We start from the raw sequence: 18,203 nt of genomic DNA, 5'->3' as shown, positions 1-18,203 counted from the left end.
CGAACCCCAACCCCACGCTGCTCACAACCAGGCCTCCCAAACACATAGTCCAAAACTGCTTTATTGTTCTGCTGAGATGCTTGCAAATACTGAAAAACATCCAGCCCAGGCCTGGCAACCATGGTCCAGGGCTGGGAAGGGGGACAGGGAGGTGGGCTTAGTGTTAAGGCGCAAAGGGCTGAGCCCAGACACCTGGAGGCCTGGGCCTCTGCTCTTCATTTCATCCCCATTCTGAGGGGAGGGCAACCAGACCCTCAGGCTCCCCCTCCTGCTCAAGACTTCCTCCAGGGAGCATCTGTACAGCCCTCTGTCCATCAGAAACTCAGCCATATACCAGAACCCCGAGGACGGCCCTTCTAGCTCCTTCTCCCATCTGATGGCTCCTCCTCTGGCCTCCAGTTCCCGGCTTCGTCCCTTCTGGCTCTAAGCAAGGCACGAGTGGAAGGGGGAGGGCTGGATGGGGGAGCCAGCAGGCTGTGTATCAGGGCCTGAAGACACAGGCAGGGGGGAGGGTGAAGGTGTTTAGTCCCTTCCCCCATCCCCAGCAGGAGATGCCCAAGGGCCTGGGCTGGAGAGATGATGGCACGTACCCTCAGATGGGCCCACAGCTGAAGCAGTGGGCTGAGCCACAGCCATGGCAATTAGTATGTAACCATGGCGATGAAGCAGTCACTATGGTGACTGTGGTGATGGGTCTGCAAAAAGGGGCTAGGGCTGGGACCTCAAGGATGACACTCAGTCTCTGGTCCTTGAGCAAAAATCATAAAAAATACAAATGCGGCACAAGAATGGGATAGAGCAGGGTTTGAGAATTACACCGCCTGAGCTGTTACCCCACTCTGGATGTGGTGCTACTCAGCCCTCAAGGCCCCTGCAACGGAGGCTGAGGCAAGAGGGGATCTTTGGCAGATTCTGGTACCATAATGTGTCCTTTAGAAAAGAGAACACAGGCAGGGAGCACAGGTGCCAGGAGGGGCCCCCTCTGACAGCGCCTCAGCCTGGGTGGGTCCCGGGGCAGGACCCTAACAGGCTATTGCAAGTTCCGGGCTCCCAGGAGGCAGCAAAGCCCCCTCCTCAACTTTTATCTCCTGGCTGGTTTTTCAGGGGGGGCCAGAGCTCAGAAACCCACAGGATGAGCTCCTTTCAGAACATTACAGAGTCTCTTCTTGTACAAAAGCCCCAGTCGTGCTCCACCCTCCAGGGCCTCTGGGAGCCCAGGGTGCAACTCCCTGTCTGGAGGCAGGCGGGGCAGCAGGCGGCTGGGCATGGCTCCTGGGTCCAGGGGGCCCCATTCAGTCAGTTCATAAACTGAGTGTAGCCCTCTGCCCCCGTGACAATGACGTCCATCCAGATGCGCATGGCCTCTGCAGAGGGGGCCACCATGTAGTACAGCCGGTCGTGGGTCTTCACGCAGAAGGTGAGGGCCGGGTTCGGGCTCTGTGGAGGGAGAGAGCAAGATCTGAGCCAGGGCCCAGCCTAAAGCATCTCACACCCGCCTCGCCGTCCACCCTTCTCTGCCTCCAGGACGCCCTGAGTCTTCCATAGGCCTGGAGCCCAGTCCCCACCATCCCAGGCTGGGATGTCCCCTCCTCACATCTGGGGCAGTCCGCGGACCTCAGCATGGCCATACCCTGCCAGGCTAGGACACCGTTCCTTGGCGCCCTCAGGCACAAAGAGAATACCAAAAGAATCAGATGCAAAGGGATGACCAGAGTCCCCTCCCAGTAAAAAAGGAACAGATGGAAAGAGCTGCGAGCGGGGTGCTGGGCCCAGGGCCCCAGTGGAGCAGAGACGAGGACTGGAGCGGGCGTTGCGGGCCTGGCGGGACTGAGGCAAACGGCCCCAGCCTCCCCGCAGCCCTGCCCATAAAGTCCTCTCACCCAGACCTCATCTCTGAGTGCCCCCACTCCCCCTGCAGCCTCCCCGCTGCACAGCCCGCCCCCACGGAGGGAGACAGCCTGCTGGCATCTCAGGGCTGGGAGGCCAGCAAGCCCCCTCAAGCTCACAGGGGCTGCCTGCTCTCTGCACCCACTGCACTCCACACTCCGGCCGGCAGGGAGGGGAGGGACTTAGGGGAGAGTCAAGGAAGGGTCAGGGGCCAGGGGGGCCAGGAGGCGTTAGTACGCGGTAGTTCTGGTTAGAGGTGTGTGGGGAGGGGTACCTCAGTCACCATAGTGAAGCTCAGAAACCTCTTCTGGGAGAGGGAGAGAGGAAGAGAAAGTTTACAAGAGAACGAGGAAGGGGTCCGAGCCTCTGAAGTGGGCAGGCTGGAGGCCTCTACCCCCAGAGCCCCCCTGGCCCACCCTTTCCCCAGGGCCCTCACCTTGGCGGCACTGCGCAGGTGGTCATAGTACACCTCCTCGATGGCCTGGAAGTAGATGACCCCCTTCAGCTTCGTCTCATGCTTGTCTGCAAAGGAAGACGGGCTGGGCTCAGGAGGCCTGTGGTGCTTTAGGTCAAGCTCCGCGGACATGGAACACCTCACCCGGGAAGTGGGGTGACTCCCGGGACTCCGAAACAGAGCCCAGATTCTGTATCAGTGTTCAGCCTTGCCCAGAATGACAGAGGCGGCAAATCAGAACTCCACTGAGATACCACTGCTCACCTATCAGAGCAGCAAAAATAAACGCAAAACACAGCACACTTTTGACACTTCTGTGGGGAGACGGGCAGTATAATAAACCTGACGGGGGTATAAACTGGTGAGCCTCTCGGAATCACTTGGCTTCTTCGACCAAAATTAGAAAGGTGTTTGCCCTCTGAGCCAATTTCAGCACTTGGAAAATTTATCTTACACATGTACCTCTCTCTCTGTGAAAGTCAGTCGTGTCCAACTCTTTGCGACCCCATGGACTATACAGTCCATGGAATTCTCCAGGCCAGAATACTGGAGTGGGTAGCCTATCCCTTTTCCAGGGGATCTTCCCGACTCAGTAATTGAACCGGGGTCTCCGGCATTGCAGGCAGATTCTTTACCAACTGAGCTACTAGGGAAGCCCCACACATGTACAAAAGAAAACATTTACAAGATTCACCATGGCAGTAATTATAGTCACAAAAGATCAGAAACAACCCGAGTATCCATCAAGTGGAGGCGGCTAAGTAGAGTGTGCCGTGTGATGAAATACACCTAGCTATTTAACAGAATAATGAATATCTGATATACACATTCCGAAATAAATCTACAAAGACTTTCTTGGTGGTCCAGTGTGAAGATTCTGTGCTTCAACGCAGGGAGCCCAAGTTCGATCCCTGGTGGGGAACAAGATCCCCCATGCCGCAATTAAGACCCAGTGAAGCCAAATAAATATTTTAAAAACAAACAACACACTTCAAATAATCCATGGACCAAAAATAAAGTTTTTAGATAAATTAGAAAAAATACTTTTTAAAAATCTATAAAATACATCTGGATATCAACTTCTAGACATTGATATATTTGAGATAGAAAGACCTCTAAGATAACGTAGCAGGAAAACAAGGAGTGTGTTGGATGCTACCTTTTGTGTAAGAAAAATGTTAGTCATTCAGTCACGTCCAACTCTTTGCAACCCCATGGACTGTAGCCCACCAGGTTCCCCTGTCCATGGGATTCTCAGGCAAGAATACTGGAGTGGGTTGCCATTCCTTTCTCCAGGGGATCTCCCCAACCCAGGGATCGAGCCCAGGTGTCCCAAATTGCAGGCAGATTCTTTACCATCTGAGTCACCAGGGAAGCCCCAAGAATATTGCAGTGGGTTGCCATTCCCTTCTCCAGGGGATCTTCAAGACCCAGGAAAAGGGGTAAGAATACATGTTTATATTATAAACATATATTTCCTTAAAGAAACTCTAGAAGGACACACAAGAGATTAATAAATGCAGTTACCTGTAGTCAGAGGGGGTGTAATTCTCAGTTTAAACCTTTTTACGTGTTTTGAGTTTTGAAAGACATGAATGCATTTATCTATTCAACTCAAACAGTAAAAACATGGAAGGCAGCATACAGCATCTGGAGGCCGGGGTACCAGGAAGGAGGTGGGCGAACCCACAGAGCAGAGGACTGCTGCGGTGGGAGGGATGGGGCGCTGGCAAGGGCAGGCACAGGCCTGGTCACCCATCTGGGGTTGGACACTGAACAGGCACCACCGCTCCGGGCAGCGAGCCAGAGTCACTAAACTCAGGTGGCAGCACCACCCTCCCCCAGCCCCCATCACTCCAGGCCTGAGGCAGGGGTCCTGGGTTGGGCTGCCACCTCCTCCCCTCCCCCTCCCACCCCTGCCCCTTAACCCCCTGCCCTGGTGCCAAGGGGGGAGCTTCCTACAGCAAATCAAATCCTGCTGCCTCAGCTCACAGGCTTCTCTGCCAGCTCCCTCACTGGAACCCGCTGCCTCCTTGGCTTTGGCAAAGTTCCCCGACAAGCCAGTGCCAACACGTCCCTCCGGCCTTGCCTCTCTTCCTTCCCCTGCACCAACCCCAGTTCTCTCTGGCCAGGCTGAGCTTCTCGCGGGCCCCTATCAGTCCACTCTGCTGACACTGGAATGGCCTCCAACACATTCCCTTAGCAAACTCCTAAGTCACCTTCAGCACCTGTTGCAAATGTCACCACTATGGCGCCCGGTTGTGCTCCCCCTTGCTCCTGCAGCACGGGTGCTCCTTTGTACAGAACTTACGGTGCTGAATCTGAACCTGCCTTCAGGAGACTTCCCTTCCCTGGTGATCCAGTGGCTAAGACTCTGAGCTTCCCATGCAGGGGCCCCAGGTTTGGTCCCTGGTCAGAGAAATAAGATCCCACGTGCTATAGCTAAAAAATTCTGCATGCTGCAACCAAGACCCGGCACAGTCAAATAAGTAAACATTAAAATTCTGAAAGAGATGGGAATACCAGACCACCTGACCTGCCTCCTGCAAAACCTATATGCAGGTCAGGAAGCAACAGTTAGAACTGGACATGGAACAACAGACTGATTCCAAATAGGATAAGGAGTACGTCAAGGCTGTATATCGTCACCCTGCTTATTTAGCTTATATGCAGAGTACATCATGAGAAACGCTGGGCTGGAAGAAGCACAAGCTGGAATCAAGATTGCCGGGAGAAATATCAATCACCTCAGATATGCAGATGACACCACCCTTATGGCAGAAAGTGAAGAGGAACTAAAAAGCCTCTTGATGAAAGTGAAGGTGGAAAGTGAAAAAGTTGGCTTAAAGCCCAACATTCAGAAAACAAAGATCATGGCATCTGGTCCCATCACTTCATGGGAAATAGATGGGGAAACAGTGGAAACAGTGTCAGACTTTATTTTGGGGGGCTCCAAAATCACTGCAGACAGTGACTGCAGTCATGAAATTAAAAGACGCTTACTCCTTGGAAGGAAAGTTATGGCCAACCTAGACAGCATATTCAAAAGCAGAGACATTACTTTGCCAGCAAAGGTCCATCTAGTCAAGGCTACGGTTTTTCCAGTGGTCATGTATGGATGTGAGAGTTGGACTATAAAGAAAGCTGAGCACCAAAGAATTGATGCTTTTGAACTGTGGTGTTGGAGAAGACTCTTGAGAGTCCCTTGGACTGCAAGGAGATCCAACCAGTCCATCCTAAAGGAGATCAGTCCTGGGTGTTCATTGGTGGGACTGATGTTGAAGCTGAAACTCCAATACTTTGGCCACCTGATGCGAAGAGCTGACTCATTTGAAAAGACCCTGATGCTGGGAAAGATTGAGGGCAGGAGGAGAAGGGGACGACAGAGGATGAGATGTTTGGATGGCATCATCGACTCAATGGACATGAGTTTGGGTGAACTCTGGGAGTTGGTGATGGACAGGGAGGCCTGGCATGCTGCGGTTCATGGGGTTGCAGAGTCGGACACAGCTGAGTGACTGAACTGAACTGAACTGAATATCTTAATGACCTGGATAACCACAATGGTGTGGTCACTCACCTAGAGCAGACACCCTGGAACGTGAAGTCAAGTGGGCTTTAGGAAGCATTACTACCAACAAAGCTAGTGGAGGTGATGGAATTCCAGTTGAGCTATTTAAAATTCTCAAAGAGGATGCTGTTAAAGTGCTGCACTCAATATGCCAGCAAATTTAGAAAACTCAGCAGTGACCACAGGATTGGACAAGGTCTTCATTCCAATCCCAAGGAAGGGCAATGCCAAAGAATGTTCAAACTACTGCACAACTGTACCCATTTCACATGCCAGTAGAGTAATGCTCAAAATCCTTCAAGCTAGGCTTCAGCAGTATGTGAACCGAGAACTTTCAGATGTAAAAGCTGGGTTTAGAAAAGGCAGAGGAACCAGAGATCAAATTGCCAATATTCTCTGGATTGTAGAGAAAGCTAGGGAATTCCAGAAAAACTTCTGCTTCTTTGACTACACTAAAGCCTTTGACTGTGTGGATCCCAACAAACTGTGGGAAATTCTTAAGGAAAAGGGAATAGCAGACCACCTTACCTGTCTCCTGAGAAACCTGTATACAGATGAAGAAGTGATGGAACCAGACAAGGCTATACATTGTTACACTGCTTATTTAACTTATATGCAGCGTAATGCCAGGCTGGTTGAATCACATGCTGGAATCAAGACTGCCGGGAGAAATATCAACAACCTCAGATATGTGGATGATACCACCCTAATGGCAGAAGGTGAAGAGGAACTAAAGAGCCTCTTGCTGAAGGCGAAAGAAGACAGTGAAAAAGCTGGCTTAAAACTCAACATTCAGGGCTTCCCTGGTGGCTCAGCGGTAAAGAATCCGCCTGCCAGTGCTGGAAACTCAGGTTCGACCCCTGGTCTGGGAAGATTTCACATGCCGCAGAGCAACTAAACCCTTGGACCACAAATAGCTACAGCCTGTGCTCTAGCGCCTGCGAGCCACCACTCCTGAAGCTGGGAGCTCCAGAGCCCATGCTGCACAAGAGAAGTCACCACAGTAAGTCCGTGCAACTTCTAGGAGCCCCTGCTCGCTGCAGTCAAAGGCAAGCCCATGCAGCATCGAAGACCCAGCACAAAATTAAATAAATTAATAAAAATTTTAAAATCCCTCAACATTCAAAAAACTAAGATTATGGCATCCGGTCCCATGACTTCATGGCAGACAGACAGAGAGAAAGTGGAAACAGTGACAGATTTTATTTTCTTGGGCTCCAAAATCACTGCAGATGGTGACTGCAGCCAGGAAATTAAAAGATGCTTGCTCCTTGGAAGAAAAGTTATGGCAAACCTAGATAGCATATTAAAAAGCAGAGACATCACTTTGCCAACAAAGGTCTGTCTAGTCCAGGAGTCATGTACGGATGTGAGAGTTGGACCATAAAGAAGGCTGAGGGCTGAAGAACTGATGCTTTTGAATTTGGTGTTGGAGAAGACTCTTGAGAGTCCCTTGGACAGCAAGGAGATCAAACCAGTCAGTCCTAAAGGAAATCAACCCTGAATGCTCATTGGAAGGACTGATGCTGAAGCTAAAACTCCCAATTCTTTGGCCACCTGATGTAAAGAGCTGACTCACTGGAAAAGACCCTGATGCTGGGAAAGATTGAAGGCAATAGGAGAAGAGAGAGGGAGAGGATGAGGTTAGATAACATCACCGACTCAATGGACATGATTTGAGCAAACTCCGGGACATAGTGAAAGACAGGGAAGCCTTGCATGCTGCAGTCCATGGAGTCACAAAGAGTCAGACACGACTTAGCGACTGAACAACAACAATAAAACATTAATGAACCCTCCTTTATCTGTTCAGAGGTCAAGCTCCTCCAATATGGACTGCTATGCACCTAGCAGGTCTTCAATCGATATAGAATAAATGAGTTCAAGGAACTGGGATCCAAAGAAGTCAGAGCCCACGATTTAGGGGGGAAGAAAGCACAGACACACACCCACTTCGCTGTGTGACTTGGGTGTGATCAGGACTCCAAGGGAACACCTACAGGTCACCGGTGGTCACGGGCGTTAAGCGAGAGGACACACTCCAAGGGTTCAGCACGGTGTCTGGCACGACACACGTGGATCTGTCATGACATCATTATGCCCAGGGCTGATGTCACATGGCAGAGGGACCCTGTGTAACGCAGGAGTTACCCAGAGGAGGGCAGGAACCACTCCCAGTGAGGTGGGGCTTCACAGAGGTGCGTTCTAATGTGGTTTTCATGGAGGAGGAGGGAGCAGGATCCAGGAAGGCCAGGGAGAACGGCAGCATTCTGTTCTCTCCTGGCTCTTCCTTCACTGGAAATAGTAACACATTCCTGCCTCCGCTTCCTCACCGCCCACCTATCCTCGATGGGTTGTGTGCAATCTGGCTCGTGCCCCAGCACGCAGTGGAAACCATTCTCTCATCAAGATCCAATCGTTGAATCAAATGGCCTTTGGGTGCACATTACCCTTGGCCTTTCTGCGGCGTCCATCATCACCGTAATGTCTCAGTTTCTTCTGTAAATTATACTTTATTCCATGACACCCCTTGCTGGCAGGCACACATCCACTCCTCTGCCTTCTCCATTTCCGCCCTGCCCTCCCCTCCCCCGTTGGTTTCACAGACATGAAGGAAGGTCACACATGCCAAGCGCCAGCTCAGCACCTGGCCTGTGACTTCCCGCCTCCTGCACCCTGCTTTACCGCAGCCTCCTTTTCCTTCTCCCTCACAAGGGTGGCCCTGCCCTGAGGTGCGGCTCTGTTTCTCCCTCTTCTCTGAAGTCTAACTGTCCAAGCTCAGTCTTAACCTCTGCCTCTCAGCTGCTGAGAGACCTTAGGCAAGTTGCTTAACCTCTCTGTGCTTAATTTTCCTCATCTGCAAAACAGGTGTAAAAGCAGTGCTTCCTTCACAAGATTATGATGACGACTAAATGAGACGATACACATGGAGGGCTGAGCACAGCATCTGGTGTAAACACGTGTGCAATAAGTATGATCTGCTACCATCATCATCATTACTATTGCAACAGCTTCGACTTTTACTCTGCCTCTAACCCTGACCCTTCTCATATAACCTTAGATGCCCCAGGGGCACTTCAACCTCAACATGCCTAAGATGGAGTTGTCCTCCCAGGCCTGACAAAGTCCGTTTCCAGCCTAGGTGGAAACATGGGGACACCCGTATGCCTCCCCACACCCAGGGCCCAGGTGGGTGGGGAGGGCTTCCTGGAAGAGACGGCATTTGTCTGGGGACCAGTTCAGGGGGAAAGCCGGGTGCTCCAGGCTGCATGACTCCAGCACCACACACTTCTGGCCCTTTCCCTCCCAGCGCTGAGCAGGACGGGTCTCCTGGCTTTGTGGTTGGGTGCGGCCAGGTGACTGGCTGAACAGGCCCGCTAGTGACTTGGGGACAGACTCCAGCTGGGGAATTTAACCCAGTGCAAACCCAATCACACTTCTCTTTACCTTCTGCCACTGCAGCCAGCAGCGTTCCAGAAAGGCATGCTCTGAAGCAGAGAAAGAATCGACACGGGGCAGACCCCCACCAACCCATGACGAACATGGACACAGATCAGGAGTAAGAAGAACTTTAGTTCTGAGCTCCTGAGATCTTAGGATGGGGTTGTTTCTGCAGCACAGCCCAGCCTGTCCTGACGAGGCTATGATATGATATTCTAGCCTCCAAGTGGGAACTGTCCAGAGGGAACTCCAGGGCTGGGAAACCAAGCTGGAGGCTGGGTGCAGAGTGCTGAGAGAGCAGGACGGCTGGGGGGTGCTGCCCCCCGGGCACTGCTCAGCTGCTTATCTCAGAGTCTCTGTGGGAACTTGCCCAAGAGGGATCCACAGGACTCCATGCACCCACAGTATCTGGGGTGCCCTAGAGCACCCCCATCGTTCTTTGTTCACTGTTTGTGTCCTGGCAACAGGCTCCAGGGGAGAGGGTTGTGGCCCCCTTGCTTATCATCAGAGCCTAAGATACTGCCTGGGACTTATTAGATGCTCGTAATACTGCTGGAAAAAAAAAAATGAATGGTTGAACAAAGCAAATGAGGTGAGCCTTGTACATTTTCAGAGAGAGGAGAACAAGACCCAGCTCAAGGCCCTGGCCCCACTTGGAAGCTTCTGGGTGACAGAGCCCAGGGGCCCTAGCCCTGGGGCAGTCTGGGGGGACTCACCCACGTAATAGGAAAGGGTGCGCTTGAGCCGGTCGAAGACAAACCAGCGCTTCTTCCACGACTTGATCTTGCCGCCCATCTTGACCAAGTAGCCACGGCAGACCTGGTGGGAGGCAGGGATGAGGCAGGACCCAAATGCACAGCCCCCTAAACCTTCTTCCCTGAGCAGCAATGTCAGCCCATCACCTGTGCCTATATCACAGCGGGGCTGTCCCTAGCATCTCTTCAAGCCAGCACACCTGTCCCGGGACAGAGACCACTGGTATCAGGGCAGGAGCTGAGGCCACAATTCCAAGGACCCAGGAGGGGCCTCTGACCGTGGGGTCCCCACCAACCTCCCAGAGCCCCACATGCCTGTACCTTGCTGCTGAGCACCACGTGCGGACAGGTATCCACACCGTGGCCTGACGACTCGATGTGGGTCTTCAGGTCAAAGTCTTCCTTCCGGATTGGCAGGTAACGGGTCAGGGGTCGTGCCTGGGGACAGAGAGCGGGATGAGTAGGGGCTGTTCCCTCCCCTGTCATTCCCTTTTCCAGGCCCCTCGGCCTCAGTCCTGAACCCCTACTCTGTCACTCTGGTTTCACGGGGCTTTGGCCCAAGCAAGGACCTGGTGTGCCTGTGCTGACTCCACCCAGGCCTGGGCAAACTGCTGAACAGCTCTGTGCCTCAGTTTCCCAGACACAGCCGCCCCGTCCTGTCCCTGCCCCTCCTGTCCTGAATGCAACAAAGCAAAAGAATGCGGTCTTGGAAGAAAACCCCAGAACGAAGCCTGGTCTTCCCAGGGTGGGGGGCGGGGAGTGGGGGTGTGGGGCGGTGGCTTTGTTTGGTCCTCATGTGTAAACAATGCCTTTGAACTAGAGAATCTCTGAGGGCTATTCCACCTCAAAATTTCTGATACTTATCTAGAATTTTCAGTCAACAGGAATTTTTTTCCTACTCTTCATTTCTAGGAAGAATGTTAGAATGGTATGAAAAGGAAATACCATAGATTATTTAAAGAAGAAACAAAACGTTCAACTTTCCGGAGGTGCCCGGAAATGATGAGCCGACTCCACTGGCTTCCCCAAAGCTGGAGGCCTCTGCAGCCCCACCTGAGCCCCAGGGCAGGGGGTAGAGAAGTTGAGCCCCCGAGAGACCAGAGACAGGAAAGAGGAACTAGGCATACGACAACGATTCCAAGCACTGAGGTGAAACTCCCAGAGTTTCTCATTATTTCTGAATTCTCAAATCAGACAATCTACCCCTTAGAATTTATGTCGCTGCATCATTAGGAAATCAAGGAGCTACGATCACCAGTCACTGCGGGGTAGGACCCCCCACCCCTGGGGAGGACCATGGAGACCCCACAGGAAGGGATGGCCTGTTTGAGTCTCACGGGCTCTCCCAGGGGCCCAGGATCTGGGACTGGAAATGCAGGTAGATTTTCCTGCCTAACTTCTCCTTCTGCCTTCATTCTCTGCTCAAGGCTCCCAGCTAATGAAACACCCCCGGGTTGGATTCTGTGTAAGGATGGGGTTCTTGACCAGGGAGAAGCTGGCACAATTCTCTTTTGGAGATGTACACTGCAAGTCAGGGTAGGTTCAGCCGCTGGCAGTGGGGCCTGGAGCCAAAAGGTCTGGTGGACTGAGGCCAGGACAGACACCAAGCACTCGGAGCAGGAAGGCATGGGGATGTGGGAAGGGATGTGGGGCAGACACACACACACACACACACACACACACACACCAGCCTGAACAGACCCTAGTGGGTCCTGTTCTTCGGGGCCAAGCAAGTCCCAGGTAGAATCCTGCTTGGGCAACACACACACACACACACACACACACACACACACCAGCCTAAACAGACCCTAGTGGGTCCTGTTCTTCGGGGCCAAGCAAGTCCCAGGTAGAATCCTGCTTGGGCAACACACACACACACACACACACACACCAGCCTAAACAGACCCTAGTGGGTCCTGTTCTTCGGGGCCAAGCAAGTCCCAGGTAGAATCCTGCTTGGGCAACACACACACATACACACACACACACACACACACCAGCCTAAACAGACCCTAGTGGGTCCTGTTCTTCGGGGGCAAGCAAGTCCCAGGTAGAATCCTGCTTGGGCAAAACTTCCTGGAGAGAACAGGCTCCACCACCCAGCACGGGTACCTGGGCTATCCAGACCTCTCCACAGCCCCACCCAACCCCCCATCCACTCACCTGTGAGAACTGCTTCTCCCGCATCTTGACCTCCTTCTCCACAAGCTGCTGCCTCCGGGCGCTCTCGCTCTGCAACCTCCTTTCAACCTGCTCCCGCCGCCTCCGTTCCTCCTCCAGGGCCTGCCGCCTCAGCTCCATCTCACGTTCCTGCACCCAAGGCTGGGGCTCAGTGCCCATGGCTGCCCTCTTAACTTCAAGCCCCCAACACCCCTCCTTGGGCTGGGCCAGAGCTACAGGAGACACCCACCTCAGAGGGCAGCCTGGTTTGAGGGGCCATGGTCATCCAAGCCCACCCTCCTCTCCAGGGACCGTGCTGACAAGGGTAAATGCTTTAAAGTGAGACCACCCTGCCTTCAAACCCTGGTTCTACCACCACTGTGAGCGCTGGACCCCACCAAACTCCCTAAGCCTAGCTTCCTCCTCTGTAAGATGCGGCCAAGAGTGCCTACTCCTTTGGACTGTAGGGAAAATTAAATGCAATCGTGTAGGTAAATGTCCATCACTGATGCTGGCAAGATGGAAGCACTCAATTAAAAAAAGGGGGGGAGGGGCTTTTAAAATCTGTATCTGAATTCCTAGGACATGGGTTATCGAAACAACTGTTTCCAACATCGAATGGATTCAGCAATCCTGCCCTAATCACTAAGTGAAGACCCTTGGAAACTCCAAACATTCACAGTTGACCTTCAAATTTTACAGAAAAAAAAAAAAAAGAACTTATGAAAGCCATTATCAAAAGATTTTAAGTCATTAAAACAAACCATTAAATACAAAGCACATAGGTGATGTTTTATGTCTTCAACACCGGTAACAACCTTCACATTACTAACGCCCATCTACCATTTTTTCCTAGCTCAAAATTTGGAGGAATCTCCTTTTTCTCCTTTTGCCAAGAGATGTTTGCAAATGTGCCCTCCTTTCAAGGGAATTTAAGATTAAGAGGCCTTCTTTTCCAGTTGGTCTCCTGTTCCCGGGCCCCCACTCTCCTCTCCAAACACACAGAGTGCCCCGGATAATAGAGACCGAACGTCTTCAGGAGACTCTTTATTCAGCCTCCTCCCTGGGCACGGTTTCCCCAGCCTGGCTGTGCCCCAGCCCAGGTCCATGGGCAGGGAACGTGACGTGCCCGCAGCCAACACCTCTGCTCTGGCTTGGATATCTGCCTTCTCTCTGTCCTCATCCTTCAAGCCCCAGTTCCCAACCGTCTCCAAAAGGAGTGACCTGGCACTCAGGTAGACAGGCATCAATATTTTCTTGGTGGCCAAAGGTCCCCAGAAGCGAACACACAAAGACTGGAAGTTCCCGTGCAGGAAATTCACAGCTGGACAATGGTTACCGTGCTCCTCCCCTTTTCCTAAGGGCTGTGAAACTTGTCATCTCGCCAAGCCTCCTGATCCCCCACTTTAGGAACCCAGGCTTGGAAAACACTCTCTTCCTCAGGGACTGCGGCGAGAACAATGTGGGGAAGGGGCCTCAGGAGGGGCGGAGGCCCCCGGCGGGCAGAGGGCAGCCCCAGGGCCCAGGTCTGCCTCACCCTCGACTCCATCAGTCGGCTCTTCTCCGCGTGAGCTTCTTTCAGCATCTTCTCCATTTCCTCAATCTTCCCCATGTCCAGGCCGCTAGCACTGAGGAGGGAAGGGGGAGAGGAGGCAGCCGGTGGAGGTGGAGGCCCCGGCGTGGGGAGGACAGAGGCCGTGCCAGTCAGTGGCCAGGGCCGGGTACCTGGACATGTTGTCAGGGGAGCAGACTGAGTTGCCCCCCGTGGAGATGCTGGTCTCCATGCTGTCGGAGCTCTCCAGGCTCAGCGTGTCGTAGGCGTGCTCACCCTCCTCGCCTCGCTCCCGCGAGGCCGGCAGGTGGTGCAGGATGGAGTGGTGCATGAGTGGCGGGAAGCCCGCGGGCCCGGTGGGAAAGGGTGCCACCCCGTGCAGGGCGTCCCACTGGCACTGCGCCTCAGCCGCGGCCTTCTGCTTCAGCTCCGCCAGCCGCCGCCGCTGCTCCTCGATCACCTGCTGCCCTGCGTGGGGGGACGGGGGATGTCACGGTGGGCACCCACCCAGCCAGGGAGGAAGCCGGCAGCACTACAGACGGAGGGAGGTGGCGAGCGGGGAGAGGTAACACGGAGCAGCCCCCTCGCCCCCACCCGCTTCCCCAAAGCCCCCGCAGCTCTGGGTCCGGCTGCCCTGGCTTCATCGCCCGCACAAGTGGCCACAGCCATGCGGTCTGGCTTTGGCATCCACACCACATGCTGAGTCCACACGGGGCCCCAAACCTGCCCGGGGGTCGCCCCGGCGGCATGATGGCCTGGTGGCTCCAGCTCACAACCCAGGCCTGAACGGGTTGGCAGGGCGCATGCTCCCAACCCTGCTGCTGGGAAGAGGAAGGGGTGCCGGCAGCCCGAGCACCCACGTCAGTGCACACCCCGCGGCAATGCAGAAGCAGGAGCACGCAGGAAAGGAGGGAGGGGAGACAGGCGGAGCTCCACTGCAGCAGAAGAGAGCTCGCGAGGCCAACCCGACACCTCAGCCTGGGGGTCTTGCCCGCGGGCAGAGGGGGCCTGGGCAGAATCCATCATGCGGAGGCCCGGGCAGGGGTCACCCGGCCAAAGCAATGCCCTTGGTGACCAACGCTCTACCTGCTGGGTCGTCGGTTGGGAGGGGCTCGGCAGGAAGCGACTCGACTGGAGTGGGGGGCCCCGGGCAGAGGGCAGGGCAGAGACACAGAGGGGATGAGAGGAGAGAGAGGCACAGACATGGGCTTTCGAAACAACCAAAATGCACACGAGCAACCAGCACTCCTGGGTGTTCCCGCGAACTAACATGTTAGGGAAACACTCCTGGAGGTCATCAAGTCCAACCCCCTGCCTCCGGACAGGGCAACGTCTAGTTCTACTCAGGTCAATAAGCACTCCCCTTACTTGCTGGGCTCTCTAGAAAAGACGCCACAGCCCAGCAACCCTGAGTCTCCTGCCCCTTAGCCTTTGGATAAACCTCCAGGAGTCTCTCTTCTTCAGGTCTCTAGTCCAGATCCCTTTTGCTCCCCACATAAAGGGAACACATCCTGGGAAGGGTGTGGGCATGGATAAGCTAGGGTGACAGGGCGTGGCGGATGTCCAGGGCCCCTGGGATAGCAAGTGGGCTGGTGCGGCGGCCACTCACCCTTCTGCTGCAGGGCCAGCTGGCGCTTGGTCTCGATGTCCTGCAGTGTGGCTGCCAGGTTGCGAGGAAGGCTGCTGGTGCCGTTCTGGGCGAGCAGAGTGCTCTGTGGCGGAGGGTGGAAAACGGGGCACTGGGACCCGAGGCTCAGAAGACACCCGCCCACCCATAAGGCTTCGTGGATGGCTGCGGTCCCTCCCCAGTGTGGCCATCTCCAAACCCGCCCCCCAACCACCACCACCACCACCCTGCACCACACGCAGCCCACCCACTGCTCTCAGACCTTGGGTGAGGGGCTGCGGCCCAAGGTAGCCACGCTGAGCTGGGAGGAGGAAGACGACGAGCCAGAGGAGGAGGGGAGTGGCCCACTGCGGGTGCGGGGCAGGGGGCTGGTGGCCTCGCCATCCATCTTGGAGCGGTAAACCTGGAGTGGGGAGGTGGCATCTGCTGAGGGACCTCCGGCTCCCCCACCGGCCACCACTCCCACAGCACCGAGCGGGCTGGGATCCAAGGTGCCCAGCACCAGGCCCCTGAGGCCTTGGTCTCTCGCTGACCACAGCACTGAGCCTCTGGGGCCAGCCCAGTGGGCAGACGTTCCTGGCGGCTGCCAAGCCTCCTTTCCAGGCTGTTCCTCCTTGGGTCCAACCCCGCATGGTAGAAAGGACCGTGTATCGACCCACGTGAGGAGTTCACACAGACGGGCTGAGTTTTACAGGAGGCCGACTTGAGGCCAGGGCTCCCTCTGGTCCCAACTCTGCCAACTAACAGCGTAGGTGACCTTGGGCCACGCACCTCCCCACTCTGGGCCTCAGCCTCCTTATCTGCAAAAGGAGGGGGCAGGGCTAGACTAAATAACTGCCAGCCTCCCTCTCGGCACTCAGTCTTTGGTGACACAGTCTCTGGAGCCAGGAACCCTGACTCTCCGTGTTACCCCTGCCACTTCCTAGCTGTGTGGCCTTGGAGAGATTACTTATCTGCTCTGGGCCCAAGTGTTTGATCTGTGAAATGAGAGTTCTCGTTATCTACCTCAAAGGCCTGTGGAAGAGATTACGTGAATCAAAACATGTAAAAACCTCAACCCAGCTGGGCACAAAATAGAAAGGCCGTGCCAACGACTCCTAAAGGGAACGTGGAGTTTCAGCTGAGATCGGCCTTCGAGGTGCCGTGTCTTCACTCTAGGACCAAATCTTGAGTGGGTGGGGCAGGGGGTTGATCAGGGTGCCGGTCACTGGAGTGGAACCTGGGGCAGAAGGCTGCCTGAATACCCTGCCCCACACCATGGTCAGCAGCTTGCTTGGGGCTCCAGTAGACCCCCTCATGGCGACTCTGAGTCCGGGGCATGAACTCAGGGCCATCACCTGAGAGTCTCTGACCCACTCTCTCCCGCCTCCGAGAGTCATCCCTGGGGAGACCAGGAGAACAAAGACCGGCGACTCTCCCAGGACACACGAGTGCCAGGGGCAACAGGCTCAGGAGCGTGTGAGGACTGGGCGAGAGGCTCCGGGATGAGAGCTGCCCGGGACAGAGTGAGCGTGTTGAGTGCTGCACAGGCACCGCCGCTCCCCAAGCCCCCTTTGGACCGTCCAGCACATCACCCTCAGATTCGGGAGGCTGGCCCTCCATGCCCCGAGGGCCAGGACGGCCACCCTCGAGGGGACCCTCACTTCCCGCTCGGGGTCCAGAAGCCCCTGCTGCACTGGCTGGATTAATCCCCCACCATGTGTGCGGCTGAAGGGTCAGCAGGAGGTACCCAGAGCCGAGAGGAGCAGGGCTGGGCAGTGAGGGAGGGGTTACCTGCAGCTGGCGGGAAGCTTTGGCGGGCAGAGGCGGGGGGGAGGAGCGAGGGGAGGCGGCAGCAGGGCCCGTCCCCAGCCCGGCCATCAGCTCCTGGTACCACTGCTCTAAGTCTACAGCAGGGAGCAGCAGCTTCTCCATCTGGAGGGGGCATAGGGGAGGAGGACAGGGGGCAGGGGCGAGGGCGGGCAAGGATGGAGAGGAAAAGGTCAGGAAATCAAGAAATGAGGGGAGCGGAGAGAGGAGGAGGAGGAGGGAGGAAAGGGAGAAGAAAGGGCCAGGTCGGAGGAAGGGTAAAGGCAGGCCGTTATGGGGAGACAGGAAGGCAGGGGAAACGGGGAGGATGGGAGAAAGGAGAGCACAAAGAGAAGAAAACACAGTGAGAAACAGTTGCCACAAACGCGCTGAAGGCAAAGAGAAACGGGGCACAGCTCCCAGACCACAGACACGGACCACGCCAACCACGATGCCAGCCGGCCGCAGCCCGCCCGGCACACAGCATGCCCCTGGGGCTGGCCGAGGGCGGAGACACCACTGCGTGGGGGGCAAGCACACACAGACAGAGCCACGCCGCGAGTGGGCCGCACGGGCAGCGGGGACACAGACCACCAACCTGGGGCGAAGGCGTGACAGAAGCGAAGGAGGAGGAAGAGGGCAGCGCGGGAGGAAGGCAGGTGGTGGGAACCAGGTCCTGGGAGGCAGGGGCCCAGGGAGGCAGGCCCGGCGCGGGGCCTGTAGGCACTGGCGAGGTGCCCCACATCACCTTTAGCTGCTCAAGCGTCACGTACTTGGGGGAAGGCCGGACGCGGGAGGGAATACAAGAGGTTAATGGGACTGGAACCCAAGAGGTGGCCCTGCCCAAGGGTAGGATGCACACACGGAGCCAAGGAGGCCTGCAGAGCCCGGGAAAGCCAGGGTCCTCTCAGCAGGAGGCCCTCACACTGGAGCGGAAGGCCTTCCCTCCTCGAGCCCTCAGGAGCTGA

The 18,203-nt window shown here is 55.3% G+C and overlaps 1 protein-coding gene across 16 annotated transcripts in view; it reads right to left on the bottom strand.

Annotated features, from left to right (window-relative positions):
- Positions 1 to 43: 43 nt before the first annotated feature.
- PHLDB1 (pleckstrin homology like domain family B member 1) overlaps positions 44 to 18,203 on the bottom strand; it is a 48,689-nt gene continuing 30,529 nt past the window's right edge. For 5 of the 16 annotated variants that reach the window (XM_061440488.1, XM_061440494.1, XM_061440493.1 and 2 more), the window contains 13 exons: positions 17,834 to 18,007; positions 17,221 to 17,361; positions 15,710 to 15,850; positions 15,430 to 15,532; positions 14,907 to 14,951; positions 13,994 to 14,288; positions 13,806 to 13,896; positions 12,272 to 12,418; positions 10,430 to 10,546; positions 10,070 to 10,172; positions 2,324 to 2,409; positions 2,162 to 2,194; positions 44 to 1,437 (listed from right to left, as the gene is read on the bottom strand). In XM_061440488.1, coding sequence (XP_061296472.1) covers positions 1,297 to 1,437; positions 2,162 to 2,194; positions 2,324 to 2,409; positions 10,070 to 10,172; positions 10,430 to 10,546; positions 12,272 to 12,418; positions 13,806 to 13,896; positions 13,994 to 14,288; positions 14,907 to 14,951; positions 15,430 to 15,532; positions 15,710 to 15,850; positions 17,221 to 17,361; positions 17,834 to 18,007 — 1,617 coding nt within the window. In that variant the 3' untranslated portion in view covers positions 44 to 1,296. The remainder of the gene's footprint in view (positions 1,438 to 2,161; positions 2,195 to 2,323; positions 2,410 to 10,069; positions 10,173 to 10,429; positions 10,547 to 12,271; positions 12,419 to 13,805; positions 13,897 to 13,993; positions 14,289 to 14,906; positions 14,952 to 15,429; positions 15,533 to 15,709; positions 15,851 to 17,220; positions 17,362 to 17,833; positions 18,008 to 18,203) is intronic. The other 11 variants (XM_061440496.1, XM_061440497.1, XM_061440499.1 and 8 more) reach the window with 8 other exon arrangements.

The sequence above is a fragment of the Bos javanicus genome, chromosome 15, assembly GCF_032452875.1.
Source record: "Bos javanicus breed banteng chromosome 15, ARS-OSU_banteng_1.0, whole genome shotgun sequence".
Taxonomy (NCBI): Eukaryota; Metazoa; Chordata; class Mammalia; order Artiodactyla; family Bovidae; genus Bos; species Bos javanicus.
This window is presented reverse-complemented; position numbering and strand designations above follow the sequence as displayed.